This window comes from Hyperolius riggenbachi, chromosome 3 (genome assembly GCF_040937935.1).
Source record: "Hyperolius riggenbachi isolate aHypRig1 chromosome 3, aHypRig1.pri, whole genome shotgun sequence".
In the NCBI taxonomy this organism is placed as follows: Eukaryota; Metazoa; Chordata; class Amphibia; order Anura; family Hyperoliidae; genus Hyperolius; species Hyperolius riggenbachi.
This window is the reverse complement of record NC_090648.1, coordinates 141,749,372-141,767,754: the sequence shown is the minus strand read 5'-3', so window position 1 is coordinate 141,767,754 and position 18,383 is coordinate 141,749,372. Positions and strand designations below refer to the sequence as shown.

The 18,383-nt window shown below is 43.9% G+C and overlaps 1 protein-coding gene across 1 annotated transcript in view; it reads left to right on the top strand.

Annotated features, from left to right (window-relative positions):
- The window catches only part of MEGF11 (multiple EGF like domains 11), a 714,010-nt gene extending 700,932 nt beyond the window's left edge, over positions 1–13,078 (top strand). The window contains exon 22 of the mRNA XM_068273562.1: positions 11,856–13,078. Coding sequence (XP_068129663.1) covers positions 11,856–12,031 — 176 coding nt within the window. The 3' untranslated portion in view covers positions 12,032–13,078. The remainder of the gene's footprint in view (positions 1–11,855) is intronic.
- The last annotated feature ends 5,305 nt before the right edge of the window (positions 13,079–18,383 follow it).

Below are 18,383 nucleotides of genomic sequence, written 5' to 3'. Positions count from 1 at the left end.
TCCTACAGAGGCTTCTCACAACCTCCTCCGCAGGCCTGTTCCAGTGCTGGGACCACCTAAAAAGAGCTTGTCAATGTTTGTCGATAGCTTGCACAGCCGCACTAGCACCATCCTGCTTTGGAAAAAGCTGGTTGGGATCGAGTCTGTGCTACTGCACAAGGACAGGCCGTCTGCACTTGCGCAGCGGCATCGACCCGATCCAGCTTGGCTATTTCCACCTGAGCGGGACAGTACTAGTGTGCATGCGCAGGGAGGCCACACCCAGTTCTGGAACGGGCTGACGTACGACAATAGTAGAAGCCTCTTTAGGAGCCAGAGGCTTCCCCCTCCTGAGGTAATTATCGTTTTTTCCTTTAAAAAAAAAAAAGTCACAGTGTAACTTTAAATAATAAACAAAGCAAGAAGTAACATTTCAGAACTTCATTTTCCCTTAGCAAAATAGATCATATCAAAGTACTGTATATTCTGTACACATTCCTGTGGCTAATCACACCCGCTAATCACTTCATACCAGCTCCAACACAGACACAGGCATGTCTGCTGCACAGCTTGGTTAAATCCTTGCAAGGTATGGAGCTAATCTGCTGTGCATTGCTTTTTCCTTAGTGGCAGTGGAGTTCTGCTTTAAGAGCCAGTCTTGTATATATTGATATACAGCAGTTATGGGTGGCCACGCCTGGGCTTTTATACTGAAATGTCCTCCTTTGCATGTGCTAATAATTCTCTGTAAGGTAAAATAAATAAAGAGTCCCAGATGGTTAATTTGAATTAACCACAGTAAGTAGGAGCAGTGGATGGTGTTCTAGATACTTAAACCAGCATAACGACAAAAGTATTTTGTGGCACAGAAATGGAAGAAAATGTAAAATACCCTGCAGAATGTGTGTTGTGATTTGCAGACGTTGTAGTGTTGGCATTACGCAATTCACATAGCGTGGATTTAGCAGGTTGACCTCTATCCTAATGCTGGGAATTCACCATGAGTTTTTTGGGAAAATAGATGATAGATAATTGCAACAGGTCCGACCAGATTTCGATCATTTTTCTGATCTATTTTCTCATAGAAGTGAATGGATATTGATGAGAAAAAAAAAGCAAAAATCGCTAAAATCGTTAAAACGTATTGTGTATTCCCAGCATAAGCCTAAAGCTGCATACAGTGCCTTGTAAAAGTATTTACACTAGCTTCAACCCCTCCCATAAATACAGTGCTAATCTTAACCCTTAACTATGACTCTTGTTAACCATGATATTAACACACAGACTAAAGGTGGCCATACACTTATAGATTTGTAGCAGATTTGACCATCAGATAGATTTCTGTCAGATGCCTGTCAAGTCGAATCGGACAGGAATCTATCTGATGTGTGCCACACACTAGGAACAGATTTCCAATAGATTTCAGAATGAAATCTATTGAAAATCAATCTAAATTAATTATTGGACTATTAGATCCAATGCAACTCTATGGGCCATAGATCTGCTGCCAGATTCTCCATCCTGTCAGATAGATCAAATCGATTGAAATCGCCGGCAAATCAATCGATTGTTAGATTTGATAGAATCGACTTCTAATCGGTCTATCCTATAGAATCAAACGATGGCTGAAATCGACCAGTGTATAGGCCCCTTAACCCTCAGGGCTGGTTCACACTATGGGATGAGTTCACTAATCATCATTAAAATGCACAATGTGCTTGCAGTGTATGCATTGTGTGTTTAAAGCAAGTAACTTAACTACACAAGTGCACTGCATAGTTTGTGTAATGCCTGGTGAAATGTATGTGTCCTTTCTAAGCATGTGAATTATAACTATGGTTAGTGAGTACAGCCAGGGGCGTAGCAATAGGGGGTGCAGAGGTAGCAACCGCATCGGGGCCCTTGGGCCAGAGGGGCCCCAAGGGGCCCTCCTTCAACTGTAGTATTGGCTCTCTATTGGTCCTGTGCTCATAATAATCACTTCTATAGATGCTTTGAATAGTGGTAATCACTAACAAGCTGTCCCCTGCCCCCTTCTTGCACCTCTGACACTAATTGCCATTGGCAGGTTTTGGTGCGCTGTATCAATTGTTATGTACAGTGTTGGGGGCCCAATGTAAAACTTGCATCGGGGCCCAAAGCTCCTTAGCTATGCCACTGAGTACAACCCTCTACGCAGTGCTGTCAGTTCTTACAAGTTGTTCCCATGCATTGCAATATAATGATTCTGGGGGGAAAAAAATACCTGCCACACACACAGTTTGCTACATCCCACCATGTTCTGTGCATATTGGAAAATGCTTTGTGCACAGTTTACAAAGTGGTGTAGTGTTTAGCATTCTTGCCTTGCAGCCCTAACTGGCAGCTAAGTGGTGTAGTGGTTAGCTCTCTCGCCTTGCAGCGCTGGGTCCCAAGTTCAAATCACAGCCAGGGCACTATCTGAACAGAGTTTATATGTTCTTCCTATATCTGCGTGTGTTTCCTCTGGGCTCTCCGGTTTCCTCCCACATCTCAAAAGCATACAGATAAGTTCCCCCTAAAATTGACCCTAGTCTATCATACATACACTACATGATACATACATAGACATATGACTATGGTAGGGATTAGATTGTGAGCCCCTCTGAAGGACAGTTAAGTGACAAGACAATATACTATGTACAGCGCTGCGGAAGATGTTGGCGCTATATAAATAAAAATAATGCACTGTCTAGAGTGCATTTCTGGGTGAGGTGTGCTATAACAAGCATGTTATACAGCAATTCTTTATACTATGAAAAACAACATGCACATTTTAATGTGGAGAGAGTATGTTGTTTATGCCTGCATTGTCCTGAGGTCATTATACAATGCTCATACAGTGGTGTGACGTTAGCCTGTCCTGTATACCTAGTATTTGCTTCCTGCAATACACTGAGCTGCCACTGGATGCTACCTGCGCACACTTTCCACTGTGACCAATCTCCAATACACATACCATTTCCTGTGCACCTTCTCTTTGCAAGTTGCAACACAGAGACATTTAACAATGGACACAGATTTACCACCATCTGACAGTGACAGCCTACAATGACCAGTGAACTGGGCAGGTTTGAGAACATGAGTCTCATAATCACACGGGAAAAGAGACCTAAATGTTCTGTCCTTCAGACTCACGCGTGTTAAAACATGACAATCTGCTACATGACAATTATACTACATTCCAAAAGGCAGAATAAGGAATATATACGCAAGAAAATATCTGTAGGACAGACAAACAACACAAGATTGTAAGGAAAAAAGGTTTCAAATGTATGGAAGAGCACAGACGTGCCATTTTCCCTTCATACTTTCCTAGTGGTTTGGGTCACCATGAGCTGCTTGGGTTATTTGTTCTGGTCCAAGCCCTACCCCATAGATCCATATCAATCCCTGCCATGCACTAGAGAGGACCAAAAGTCCAAAACAGGCTGTCTGCATGTGGGGTTAGTGTGGCTCTGTACAATGTAAAGTTGTAGTTTTGCTATACACCAGCGGTTCTGAATGTTAGCCTGGCTTTCAGGGGCATAAAGAGATAATTTGCATATTCAGTAGTGATGCATCGTGGGAGACCACTGTCATTTACTTAAATCCGAATTATCACAAATATCTTCTGTTTTAAGAAGCCAAACTACACTGAGCATTGCGGATCAGTGAATAATGGCGCACAGCGCCTATGCATACAAATGGCGCCGCATTAAAAAGATACGCTTATCGCTATTTATTGTTAGTGCTGCATAATAATGGCGCACAGGGAAAAAAGAAGAAAAACGGCACACACTAACGTTATTTATCAATAGTGCCGTTCATTTGCCAAACAGCAGACGTTATTGCCCACAGTAACGTGATTTATCAATAGCGCCCTACATAAGCCAAACTGCAGAAGTTGCTTAACTGCAAAACGGTGAATGGATTTAATGTAACACTGTCAAGGTTAGGGTTAGGCACCACTAGGGGGAGTCTTAGGGTTAGGCACCATCAGGGGGGTCTTAGGGTTAGGCACCACCAGGGGGTGGTTAGGGTTAGGCTCCATCAGGGGGGGTCTTAGGGTTAGGCACCACCAGGGGGGTCTTAGGGTTAGGCACCACCAGGAGGGTCTTAGGGTTAGGCACCACTAGGGGGTGGTTAGGGTTAGGCACCACCAGGGGGGTCTTAGGGTTAGGCACCACCAGGGGGTCTTAGGGTCAGGCACCACCAGGGGGGTCTTAGGGTTAGGCTCCATCAGGGGGGGTCTTAGGGTTAGGCACCACCAGGGGGGTCTTAGGGTTAGGCACCACCAGGAGGGTCTTAGGGTTAGGCACCACTAGGGGGTGGTTAGGGTTAGGCACCACCAGGGGGGTCTTAGGGTTAGGCACCACCAGGGGGGTCTTAGGGTTAGGCACCACCAGGGGGGTCTTAGGGTTAGGCACCACCAGGGGGTCTTAGGGTTAGGCACCACCAGGGGGGTCTTAGGGTTAGGCACCACCAGGGGGGTCTTAGGGTTAGGCACCACTAGGGGGTGGTTAGGGTTAGGCACCACCAGGGGGGTTTAGGGGTTAGGGATAGGTACAGAGAGGGTTCTGTGTGTTAACGCTAAATAAAGATAAGGCTTTAACGTTAAATAACAATAAGGCTTTAACGTTAAATAGCGATAAGCGGCAAACGGATTAGCGGAAACACCATGCGCCATTATTCGCAGGCGCCATTTTCAGATGGATCCCTTTACACCATAATTAACTATTTACATTTCCACTTTTTCAACATCCCAAACAGTATAGATCCCATTTATGTACAATCTTTTTAAATCTTACTGATCTTCATGAAACTTATAATTTTATGGGACTAGGCATGGCTTTTTTTCAGGCACACTTCACTATGTTTTTGCTACTTTGTACTAGCAATGACCTGCTCCTACTTTTCCTTGTATTTGGTGCCCTGGCTGTACCAAAACAACATATACTTGTATTACTGGATGACTTTGATGAAAAGAGGCGCCAGCAGAATAAAAACAATAATTAAAAGTTTTAAAATATGCTGGGGAGGCAGTGGTGGACTTACCTCCGAAAGCAGACTAGACTACTTGTCTGACATAAATAAACACTTTATTAGTACCCCAATACTACATACTACACCATATTGGGCTCTCGGTGTCTTTTTCTTGTATTACTGGATGCTCTTATTGTCTTGTTCTGTTGTTGTGTCACTGGATGTTGCTACCATACTAGACACAAAGTAGTTCTTGTTACCAACTGTTGCCTGCATTGCACTTTGTACAGAGGTTGCATATATCGCTTGGACATGCTGCAAGATGTCAGGCTGACGTGGTTGGTCGAGTGCGCTGCAGTAATGATGAGCAATATCAGGACGAGCGACAAAACCCCGTCGTGTTGCTCTAATTTATAAATGTGTATGTAATGTGTGCATTTATACATTACCTGTCCTGTGTCACATTGTCCGTCTGTCTTCCAAATCACTGCTTTTCATTTAGCCCCATACACAGTGCCGGCACGTGGCACGCCGGCATGTTATGTCACGCCACGCCGGCAGCATGTATGCGGCTATGGAAGAGCGGTGTCCGTGGCGGACAAAGCCAACAATGGGCCCTTGTGCAAAAATAAATAAATCGGGCCCCATGCAAGTGGGCATGGTCATAACAGATCATGGTTGGATCCAAACAATGCCAATAAGATAGTACATGAACCTAGGTCACATTCTCCAGGCACTGTACTAATGTAGCACACATTTTAAACTTGTATATGACTGAGGTACAAGTTATGATCACTTTTTCTCATAAGTTTCAGAGATAAGTACCAGGAGAAAAGCTGAGGATAATCAGGCCCTAACTGGTCCATTGGCATGGGCCCTAGAGGACATGGAGCCCCTGTGCAGCTGCACGTTCTGCATGGGCCTATGTCCGCCTCTGAGCAGTGTATTCAGAAGGACTGGCATCACGACACAGGACAGGTAATCAGGGTGTAACTAGACTTAATAGGGCACTGCAAAAATGATAGCATAGGGCCCCCGTGGTCCCCGAACCCCACGAGGGTCACATGATCGGGAGCCGACGAATGGCAGCAGAGATTGTTCTACTGTGAAGCAACATCTGGAAAAAAACTCACTACTCTGCATGGCAGGAGGAGGTGTCAGGGACGGTTTTTGTGAGCGAAAGGGGATGGGTCTTTTTGCTAACTGGCTGCACTTGCGGTTGGGAAGAAGGAGGAGGAAGGGCCCCCAAAGCCTTCGGGCCCCCCTGCGATGGCAGGAGTTGCAGGGGTGATTGTTACGCCCATGCAGGTAATGTATAAATGCACTCATTACATACACATTTATACATTAAGGGAACAGCAGCAATGCAGGGATGCGGCGGGTTCAGACGATTCCCAAGAGATTTCATGCTGAAATGGATCAGGAATCAGCCTGTGGTGTATGGGCAGATCTCTCTCTACCAGTTCCCAGTGCATGTGTGCAGAGTACCATATGTATTTGTGAATACAGGAAAGCACTAGTTGCAGGAAGTATAGATGTTTAGACCTTTTGCCCTTTCAGAACATCCCACCTTCCAGCATCCACCGTATACCTGCCTAACTTGTTTCATTTGAAATAGCTCCTCTCATGTAGACAAAGTGACTGATCTGGTATATCATGTTGCTTTAGATTCATGTGAAACAGGAGGGCCCCTTGTATTTATATTACACGAATTGTTGAATACAGCTCCTGCTTATCTCTCAATCTCATTTCCACTCTTCCCCTAAATTTCCACTCTTCCCCTAAATCTCTGTTCAGAGATACATTTATATACTGTATAAAGATCGCTCTAGTTGCTCTTTTTTAAATCTTTTTTTTATTGGGTACCAAAAAATGATCAGTACAAACATCTGTACCGTACACATCAGTATGTATCACAATATACTACAAAGTTTATACAAACATAATCAATGAGAAAGTTTACCTTTGTCCCCAGGGTTATGGTTAAAGGATACCAGAGCCCAAATGACTAAAAGAAACAAGTGGAGCAGGCATGTATGTTGAGCTGTCCTGATGCTCACTGCTCTCCCTGTTCTCCAATCTGCCCCTCCGATACTCCTAAATGCCCCCGGCATCCTCCTTCTGGATGGCCAGGTCGAGCATCACTGTGCCTGCGCTGACACGGCTGCGCATGTCCTACAGCTCGTGACCACGGCCAGGAGCGCTCTGCACAGGTGCATGACATCATTGTCATCCAGAAGGAGGGGGTCGGAGGGCATTTAGGAGGATCGGAGGGGCAGATTGGAGCCCCCGTTTCTCATAGTCATTTGGGCTCTGGTATCCTTTAAAGTCTTCCTGAGACCAATAAGTAAAATAATGGATATTTACCTGGGGCTTCCTCAAGCCCCCTTCAGGCTGTGGGGTTCCTCGCTGTCTCCCCGGGCCGCTCAGTTCATCCGCTACCGGCCTGGTAACTTGCCTCAGTCACGCTTCGTCACGTGTGCTCCTCCGTCATGCTCTGTTCTGCGCCTGTGCATTAGTACTGCTCAGGCACAGAATGCTCCCGACTACAGGAGCGCGACAGGGAGCATGCGCGGCTGACCTATGAATGCGCGACAAAGGGTGACTGAGGCAAGTTACCGGGACAGCTAGCAGATGAACCGAGTGGCCCCTGGAGATGGGGAGAGAGCCCACAGCCTGAAGGGGGCTGGAGGAAGACCCATGTAAGTATCAACTCTTCTACTTGATTGGTCACAGGTTTCCTTTAAGTTTAGCTTATACTGGTATCTCTTAATATACAGTAAGGTCTATGGAACTGAGGTATGTACATTTGAATCTTTAAGTCTTGGAACCTTTTTTTAAAGAAGATAACAACTTACATTGAGAAGTATAAGAGGTATAAAAAGTAAAGTTTAGAACCCAGCCAATGCCAGGTTAGAGAAGAAACAATATAGAAGAAGAAAAGAAGAAGGACGGATGGATGCCCCTAGCCCTTCAGTGATCGCCTCCTTTTTCTAGATCACCATACACCTTCCTTCAGAAATTAGTGTCTATTCTCTAATAATCTCTGTCCAGCTACCTGACATCTCACTGCAGTAAATCCTACCTGGCTTACTATATTTTATAATGCACTCTGTATAACATCAGAAGTGTAGTGAAATCAGCAAATTACAATTACACGAAATTTCGCATACATTTTCACAATTACGCCCATACGTAATTACTATGTGTAAATTCAACTAATTTAGTGTAATTTTTAATAATTTCGCATAATTTTCGCGTGAACCTGAAGGGAAAAAAGTGCCCCTGGGGGGTACTTACCTCTGGAGGGGGAAGCCTCTGGATCCTAAAGAGGATACCCGTTCCTTACACAGCAGAAGGGGTCCAGCTCTGGAACCCCCAAATATCTGCTTGCCTTCTGCCTGCGCAGTAGACCGTACCCTATTGGACTATGTCTGCCAAAGCCCGAGGGGAAAACCGCTAGTGCAAATGGGCGTAGGGGGAAAGGTTTCTGCTATTGTTTACTTTTTGGGGGTGCCGCCAGGGCTGGATCGGAGGGACAGAAAGGGACGTAAGAAGCCTCATTAGGATCCAGAGGCGTCTCCCTCCCGATGTTAGTATCTAATTTTTAATGAAAAGAAAGTAACAGGGTTTCTTTAACTTTTTCAGAGCTCCCTGCAAAAGTGAAACCTAATAAAACTTTTTTTAAAACCATAAATTGTAATAACGATTTTTTTTCAGGTTATCATGCTGTGGCTAATCTTTTAAAGCAGAGAGAAAGTTCTGAGTTTAGTTCCATTTTAACCTTTACATGTTTTCATAATGTAGATCTCTGTAATACATTTTGTAATGATAACATATACAGATTGATTTGTTTCCTCTATAAGGTATTTAATTAAAAAAAAGAAAAACAATCACTTCATGATGTATTTGATACAAAGAGTTATTGTTGACCTCCAGGCAAAACAATACCTGCTTGACCTGATCAAGCATTCTAACTATGCTTTTGCTACCTAATGTAAGCCCAGAGTGCTCCTGTGACATTTCACACTGAGCAGTTTGACAAGTCAACCAATGAAGACAAGGCTTCTGAAAGCCTACTTCCTGGTCCTCTCTCCTGTCCCTTTACAAAGCCCTGCAACATGTGGGAGTGAGCTCAGCTATTCAGTGTGTGAAGTCATCTGGCTTCCACACCTTACAACCACACCTCCACCCTACCGGCCAATCAAGATATAAGCAGCAATGTGTATCTCATACATAGATAGAGTACACTCAGGAAAACAGTCCTGCAATCAGAGTAACGTGAAGGTAACTTGAGTGCCCTGATGTTTCTCCTAAGTCTTCCCCTAGGACTTGTGCTTTATCTTATCTATTAATACATTTTCAACATATAGCAAGTGACAAACGACTAAAAAGTAGGCCAGAAATAAAAACTTCAAGTTAGTTTGGGACACATTTTTCATACTTTTTGTCCTTTCTGGAGTCTGGAAAAACTATTTTATTGAAAATGTATAAAAAAAAACACAAAAAAAAAAAACATCTGTGAGAATCGAGACCTCGAAGTCTACTTACAGTGGAATTTTCAGGAATAAAAATTTCTTGAAGTTAAATTTTGAAGTAAAGCTAAAATTTCATTTTAAAGTAATACGACATATTTCTCGGTTACTTAATGTATTAATTATATTATTTAATTCTGTTAAAAAATCATGTACATTTCAGTCTCCAGCCAACCATACATTTTCACAAAACATGGTGACCAACACACCCAAAATGACCATTTCGCATACTCTAAAGGTGGCAACACAAGGTGCAATAACATGATCAGATTTTATGGCAATTCGATAAAAACAATCAGAGTTCCCAAAAATCGAAAGCTTTTTTTGTTCATTCAAGCAAGAAATTGGATTTCCCATTTTTATTCTATATAAGTCAATCGAGAGTGCTGGATTCCTCTGATCAATTTTTATGAAAATTAAATGGTGCGTGGTAGATTGTCAATTTATTGATTTGTAAAGAAATGTAAAAATTTGTATCGTGTGTGGCCACCTTTACGAGTTTATCTGCAGACACACCAGTTACCAGTTTCATTCAGGTGCTCAATCATGGGACCTCTCACAGGAGTTATGTCTTTGGATACTCTCTATGACTGACAACAAAAGTTTAAGAAATACCTTAATGCCTGTAAGCTTGCAAAACTTTAAGTTTCTTCTAAACTTCTGAAAGTCATTAAAGTCATTTAAGATTTTTACCTAAACAGCGTTTGTTGTTATGAGTCTATAACAGTGTTTGCTTAATTACTTGCAAGAGTTAGATAGATAGATAGATAGATAGATAGATAGATAGATAGATAGATAGATAGATAGATAAATATTTGATTTACGATAATAATTTTGTAAATGTATAGAAATTTAAATTCAAGCAATATATTTACAAAACCATGGACCTGGTGCACTTCGCTTTACTGTGCGCGGACAATGTCAGTAAAGTTGAAGTGGACCTGAACTCAGAACTTCCTCTCTACTCAAAAAATGTAGGGCCCTTTCACACCGAAGCGGTGCGGTATTTTTACTGCACCCCACCGCCATGCACATACTGCGACGTTACAGCGCGAGGCAACGAAAGTGACGTTTTCACCACATCCCTGACGCAGGTCAAGAACTACATTACCGCAGAGCTTCTGCGTACAGTTGCTGCGATCAGTCGGCCTGAAGGTCATGTTAGTATATGTTGATGCATGGATTTTTTTTGAAAAAAAATACCATCGCGGCACGCTTGCACGGAACCGTATTGAAACAATGCATTTCCGCATACCTGAAGCAGGAAGTCATGGCAAGCACGCCTCACATGCACATCACTTCCTGCTTGGCCGGTGGCCAGACAGGGAACACCGCCCAATAGCGCGGTGTTCCCTGAAGGCCTGTTTTTGACGTTGTGATGCGTCAGGTGCGATGCACCGCTTACGCTGGTTTATGGTCTGAAACCGGCCTCAAAGAAAGCATTTTTTTAGTTACAGCTGATACAAATCATGTAGAAAATATGCAGTGTGTCTACTTCCTGCTTTCATGGAAGCAGACATAGGGGTAACATCCTGTGTTTACAAATTAGCTGCTCTGCCGTGGCAGTCAGCTGACACAGCTGAGAAATTAAATTACAACTTGTGATTAGTCACATTAGGGGAAATTGGATAGGCTAAGCTCTCTAAATACATACAGGGTGCATTTCTTTCTGTTTTTCTTCTGTCCTGTGCAAGAGTTCAGGTCCACTTTAAGCAGGCATTAGGCAACTAGCATAACCTTTTTTAAGCCCAGAAGGTTCACTTAATACCTGCAATGTATTATGTATATAATGTGAGTTAAGCTATTTGTGCCACCCACTTTACATAACGCCCGCTATACTGTACATGTGCAGCCCGCACACAGTAAAGTTTAGTGCATCAGGCTCATTATGTATCTTGAAGGGTTAAACTTATATACAGTAAAGTCATGGGGACCCTGTATTTTCAGCAGTTTCTTCATACCTTATTTATGCACATGAGCATATGATCTACACCCACGCCCGATCATTTACCATTCATACCATACTGTCTTTACAAATGAAATATAAAGCATGATCCAGATAAACTTACAGCTTGCCTTGTGACAGATTCTCTGCTCCACATCTCAGCCAGAGTGACTGTGTGCTATTTATTCCCTACAGAGATTGCTTATGAGGAACATGCTTCAGTTTCAGAGATGGTTAATGATGGTTGCCTGGCCAGCTATGAGTATCCTAGCACTCCATATCCCTGGGCACACACAAAGAACAAGTAGGAAGAAGCAGTTTTACAAAGTATACAACAAGCTGAGCAGGAAGGCTGGCTGGGTGTGTTTATAATAATACAACTGTGTCTTTATGTTCCTCTTGTATTTCCACAGAGCCTACTCTCACTTTGCTCCAAGAGGCCCAACACCAGATTCCAAACTACATGCAGAACCCCTATGACTTGCCACGGAACAGCCACATCCCCAGCCACTATGACCTGCTCCCTGTCAGACACAGCCCCTCGCATGGAACCTTCTGGGATAAGCAGATGGATAAGCAATCTTTATAGAAGTGTGAGGACAGTGACGGAGGACTCTCCCATTCTGCAATACACCCAACTTATGGGGGGCCGGAGCCACTGGACACCTGCATGATGTCATTAGGAGACTCTTTTTCTACAGATAGGATGTATTCATAGGACAAGTCACTGTGTATATATCTATGTATATGTGCGTGTATACACCGTGTATGAGCCAGATATTAGTCAGCCTCTGGAGAGGCGCATAGGCCAAGAGGGGGCTATTCCAGGGGATGTCACAACGATGAGCCAGATATGGATGGAGCCGTTTACACACAACAAAGGATAATATCCTGTACATATGTGTATATAATTCTGCTTTCTCTAAATAACTGTATATATGTCATTTCCAATAAGAGCTAAAGCTTAGAGGGCAATACTCGCAGGGTTATACAGTAGGGCAGCACAGAGGACGCTGGTAACGTGTGGGGTACAGCGGCGCATAATAGCCAATTGTATTTCAAATATCAGGTCATTGAAAGCTTTTTCCTGATTGGTTATTCATCGGAGTTGCATGCCACCCATGCACCTTGGACTGCCTTACTGAATAAGTCTGTCAATGTCTTAATAGATGACTGCAATATTGCGTGTACAGTATATTCATTGACATGAGCTATATGTTCTCGTCCCGTCCGACTTCACCATTGCTGGTGGACGCACATAGAACTGTGTAGACATGGGCAGGTCTCGGTGCTGCTGGAGGTCCTCAGAAGACCACATCAAGGTAATTGGCTACCAGCTGTTCAATCCTGTTCTGCAAATCGATGCAGGGAGTCCTGTATATTGGTGGGGTACCTTTATGATAGTAATTCCAATACAGATGTCGAAGAAAAGAAAGAGGTGGTTTCCTGAAGAAGAGAAAAGCCTTGCTTTGAAAGCTTTCAAACACCTTCAATTGCTATGCTGTCAGTTTCCTTTTGTGAGAAACACATTGCAAAAACACACACACACAAAACAACAGACCAAATCTATCTGTTCCGATTAGAACGAGTGACCTTGTTTACTGCAAATAAATCAGGCTTTTTATCCTTCTCCTCATTCCACTGGCTTTCTGTTATTTTCTTGGATGGTGATTTGGTAATACTGTGATGTCATTTCCTATGGAGAAGTCATTGTTTGTGTGAAAGCTGCTTCCTGCTGTATGTTCTGCACAATGTAGTACAGTCGCACATCAAGAGAGCAGCAATGTGTGTCAATGCTACCCTCATTAATGTGTCACTGCCGTTATGTGTCCTATGGTGAGAACAGCCATGCATAGGCCTACATATTATTATTTTTACTTTTATTATACATTTTTATAATGTTAACATGACCTGCTGGGCTTTACAGAGTGTATGGAACTATTTATGCTGCCAACGGTGCTTGTGAGGGGGGTCACAACCTACGGTAATGTTTCTAATGTGGTCTAAAGTTCCTACCTTAGGGCCAGTTCACACTTGCTTAAAAAGGTACCATTCGGGGTGTTTTTTAACCACTTGCCGACCAGGGGATGTTACACTGATCAGTGCTGCGTGGGCTCTACAGCCCGCAGCACCGATCAGCAGTGCAGCAGGGCGATCAGACTACCCCCCTTTTTTCCCCACTAGGGGGATGTCCTGCTGGGGGGGTCTGATCGCCGCCAGCTGCAGTTGCTTAGCGGGGGGGGCTCTTCAAAGCCCCCCTCCGCAGCGCTTTCAGCCCTCTCGCCAGCTCCCTCCCTCTCCCTTCCCCTGTGTGCTGCGCAGGACGGATTTCCGTCCTGCGCATTGAAGGATAGGCTTCAGCCTATCATATGCCGGCGATCCCCGGCCAATCAGAGGCCGGGGATCGCCGATCTGCCTTACGGCGCTGCTGCGCAGCAGCGCCGTATGATGTAAACAGCGGGGATTTCTTCCCCGCCTGTTTACATTTTGCCGGCGAGCCGCCATCGGCGGCTCTCCGGCTGTTCACGGAGACACCCTCCGTGAACTGACATGGAAAGGCCGCTCGATCGAGCGGCCGTTTCCATGGTAACCCGCAGACGACCAGTTTACGCCAATCGGCGTTAGCTGGTCGTCAAGAGGTTAAAGAACAAGCAACACTTATGCTAACCGAGAAATACAAAACACATATATAAGTAGATAAATACTAGTTCTACTTATATAACAGATGTATTGCACTGTCCACATTATGATTCCTGTGAATTCTACAAAGGAAAAGCAGAGAATCCTATTTTAGACAGTTTCCATATTGGTCACCTTTGACCTCCTGACATAATTTCCTTCCTCGCTCTTTTTTTCTCCTCTTGCTACTTCTGTATTCGTGACTTGCCCTCCTCTTAGAGCCTTCAGACACTCCCACTGAGGTCTATACTAGGAAGTGCACTGTCTTATGTCATGAGAGGGAAGGGGAAATAAAGAGAAGAGGAGGAAGATATTATAGATAAAACAGACCCCCCAGCATGCAACTGTTTGGCAATGGCAATTAAAGGACCAGTGCTCCTAAGGTATATGATAACTCCAAACCATTACAGCAGAAAAAGTTTTGAAAGTTTTGAATGCAGGATTAGCATCTTAATCACTTAATACACTCAGACCAGTTGCTGTTGAAATTTGATTTTTATGGTAACAATCCCGCTTTAAGCTCCGCTTAGAGCAGAAAGCGGATCCTAATGTTAAAAATAGGATCAGTCAAGAACCGATATCATGATCCACCTCCACTTGTTAATAAAAAAAGATCCGCGCAACGCAAGCGGAGGGTAAATTACGAACTTGGCACATTTTCCCGGACCACACTGGATGTATTTCATGAAAGCCTTTGAGAACGGACACTGTCCATTCTCACTAGGCTAGTTGCCGCGTCCACTACGATTACCGCAGTGGCATAAAATTTACGTGTCCCTCCACTGATCGCCGCCGATTGCCGCAGCTTGGTTCCTCCTACACAGCCCAATTAGCTGACAGAAGCGTGGGGATCTCCATTGGGCTGCCAAAGACCAATGGAAATCCTCAGCAACAGGGAGACTTCTCGTTGGTTCATGGTGGGCCAATTAAAATTCTCCCTGTTGCTAGGGAGATTTGGCCTAATGCAGCCTATGGAGAAGCCCCATGCTCCTGCTAGCCTCCAGGCTGGATATAGATGGACCGAGCGGCAGTGGGGCAGGTGAGTGGCTATGCGTATGGGCGGATGTGATCGACACAGGAAATGTGATCGAAACGGACACAGAGCAGACGTATTAGTTGTTGCAAGCGAATGCAAAACGGAACGCATATGCCTAGTAGATAAGCTTCCTTTTCCGTTTTGCATCCGCTCTAGTGTGAACTGGCCCTCTTAGTCCAAAACCAATTTTGGGTAAAACCAACTAAACTACCAGCATGTTTTAGGATTGTGGGAGAATACCAGAGGAAACCGACAAATGAAAAAACTACAATACCAACATGCCAACAGTATCCTTGGCAAAATCAAACCCGAGTACAGCGAATGCCAGGCAGACACCCAGCCACCTTGCTGCATATGTCTGCTAACAACGGTGCAGCTCTAGAACAGATGTTCTGGTGTCACACTGTGGAACTGCACACAGGCTAACAAAGCATTGTGAGGCACAGTTCTGTCCTCTTCAGTTGATATGATTTGAAGGGCAAGGCAAAGCATCAGCACACATTAGGCAGAGCGTTCTTTGCTGCACTGCGTCACACAGGTGTGAATGAGCAACACATCACATTATCCCAGCAATTTAACTGCACTGCACAAGGAAGAGACTTGTAGAGCAGGACCTTAATAGGAGGGAACAATAAAATCTACAGTAACTCCACCTTTGTATAAAATCTGAAATGTTTATAGTGCAGCAGAATGGTAAAAAAATGACCTTCGCAAATGCTATTCCTTTTATTTCAATTACTTTATAGAGCACTGACTCCCAACTGGTGTGCTGGGACACTTAAAGAGGAACTGTAGTGAAAATAACATGATGAATAAAGTTGCTTATTGTTTACAATATTCATTTATGGATTATGTTTGCCCATTGTAAAATCTTTCTTCTCTCTGATTTACATTCTGAGATTTATTACCTTATCTTTAGTTCTGCCAGGTGATCTGTACAGAATGTCTGTTACTGAGGTTCTTTGCACAGAGGGAGCTATTGCTTGCTTGACAGTTGGAAAAAGCTGTTATTTCCCACAATGCAACAAGGTTCACAGACAGAAAACTGTCAGGACCTTGGTCATGACATCACACTGTGGGAGGGGTTTCTTAACAATATCAGCTATATAGACAGTGGCTAAGGAGCTGTGGGCCCCGATGCAAGTTGTACATGCATTCTATTCATAATAATTGATATTATGCACCAAAACCTGCCAATGGTAACCACAGTGTCAGAGGTGCAAGAAGGGGATGGGGAGCAGTTTGTTAATGATTACCACTATTCAAAGTATCTATAGAAGTGATTATTATGAGCACAGGACCAATCGAAAGCTAATACTGCAGTTGAGGGAAGGCCCCTCGGGGCCTCTCTTGCCCAAGGGCCCCGATGTGGTCGCAACCTCTGCAACCCCTATTGCTACGCCCCTGTATACAGACCTCCCTGATTATCCATTTGAGAAAAGGTAAATATTTATCATGGAAAGGGATTATCAGCTACTAATTGGGATGAAAGTCAATCCCTGGTTTAATTTCCTCTTCAAGCGCATTGCAACAGCCCTGATAAATTGTTGCTGCATCCAGCTCCTTCCTGTCACTTCTACATCTGCTGGCCTTGTCCTAATACTCTTCCTCCTTCCTATCTGGTACTTGCTTACTATAGTTGCTGCCTCAGCCTCACCTATGCTTTCCTCCTATCTATCAATCTGTTCACTGAGAATGCATTGAACAGACACAGGTCAGAGAAGGAGAGACACAGGATACAGAGAGGAAGGCAGTTGTGGCTGCCTAAGGCCACTTTTCCACAGACTGTTGGTAGGCAGTGAAATGCCTCTCATACTCTCACAACTGCTCACTGCTGCCTGGTAACTGCTCACTACTGCCTGGTTCCAGCTCATTGCTGCCTGGTAACTGCTTTCTCAGCACACAGCTCATCAGTCCGTGGAAAACAGGCCTAAAGATGGTAGAGTTTTTACTGGAATAGAAAATGAAGGTAATTGGTTAAAGGAACACTATCGATTAACATGTTTTTTTTTTCAATTGAGATAGAAATAGTTTGGGAAATGCTGTTAAGTACTGGTGTATACATTTGAATGCTTATCTCTTTGTTTGCTGTTATCATATTCCTTTCACACTAAAGTCCTCTATTCCATGAGCAGTTGATAGGTAGAAAAAATGCCTCAAACTCTTACAACTGCTTGCTACTGCCTGGCAACTGTTAGGGCCCTTTCACACCAGAGGGATTTTTCGGCGTTTTAACGCCACGGCCGAAGTTGGCGTTTTGCTAGGTAAAAGAAAGTCCATAGACTTTCATTTTACCTTTCACATCTAACTTGGCGTTTTGGAGCGTTGCGTTTCAACGCTCCCAGGAGCTTTTTCAGGGCTGTTTACAGCCGAAGTTGGCTGTTGGCGTTTCAATGATAGTCAATGGAAAACGCCAACTTCAGCGTTTTCAAAGCCTTTTCAAAGCGTTTTACAGCTATCTTGTTCACTTATTTTTATAGAAGAAAAAAAAAAGGACGTTTTCATATGAGCTGTAAAACTCTTTCAAAACGCTTTGAAAACGCTATGTATTGGCGTCAAGCAAAAGGCTGACTTTCAGCCTTTTCTACCGCAGCCTCTAGTGTGAAAGAGCCCTTAGCTGCCGCCTGACAACTGCTCACTACTGCTTGGTAACTGTTTGCTAAGCACATAGTTCAACTGCCCATTGAAAAGAGGCCTTACTGCCGGCATCTGAGACTAAATCTGACGGGACTACTCACTCATGAAGGGAGGAGGATTCACTCACACTGCATATGTTAACCCTGTGTGAGAGAAAGCTCTCACTGCCTATCTCTGACTGAGCTGTCTGCAGAGAGCAGAGGAAATGTAACTTGAATGTGAAACCTGACACCCCTTTTCATATGCAGTCTGACATGCAAAGAACATTGAAATATTGAAGCAAACCTTTGCTAATGAAACATTCCAACTGAACTAAAATCTACACACAATGAATTAAAGCTTTTCATGTTAAAGCTTTTGCCTCTGATATTTTACATGTAACATGAAAAGTAGGAAAATGTTTATACAGCTACTTAGACATTATTTGTACATTGTCAGTGGGCAGCACGGTGGCATAGTGGTTAGCGCTCTCGCCTTGCAAGCACTGGGTCCCAGGTTTGAATCCCAATCCAGGTGAACATCTGCAAGGAGTTAGTATGTTCTCCCCGTGTCTGTGTGAGTTTCCTACGGGTACTCCGGTTTCCTCCCA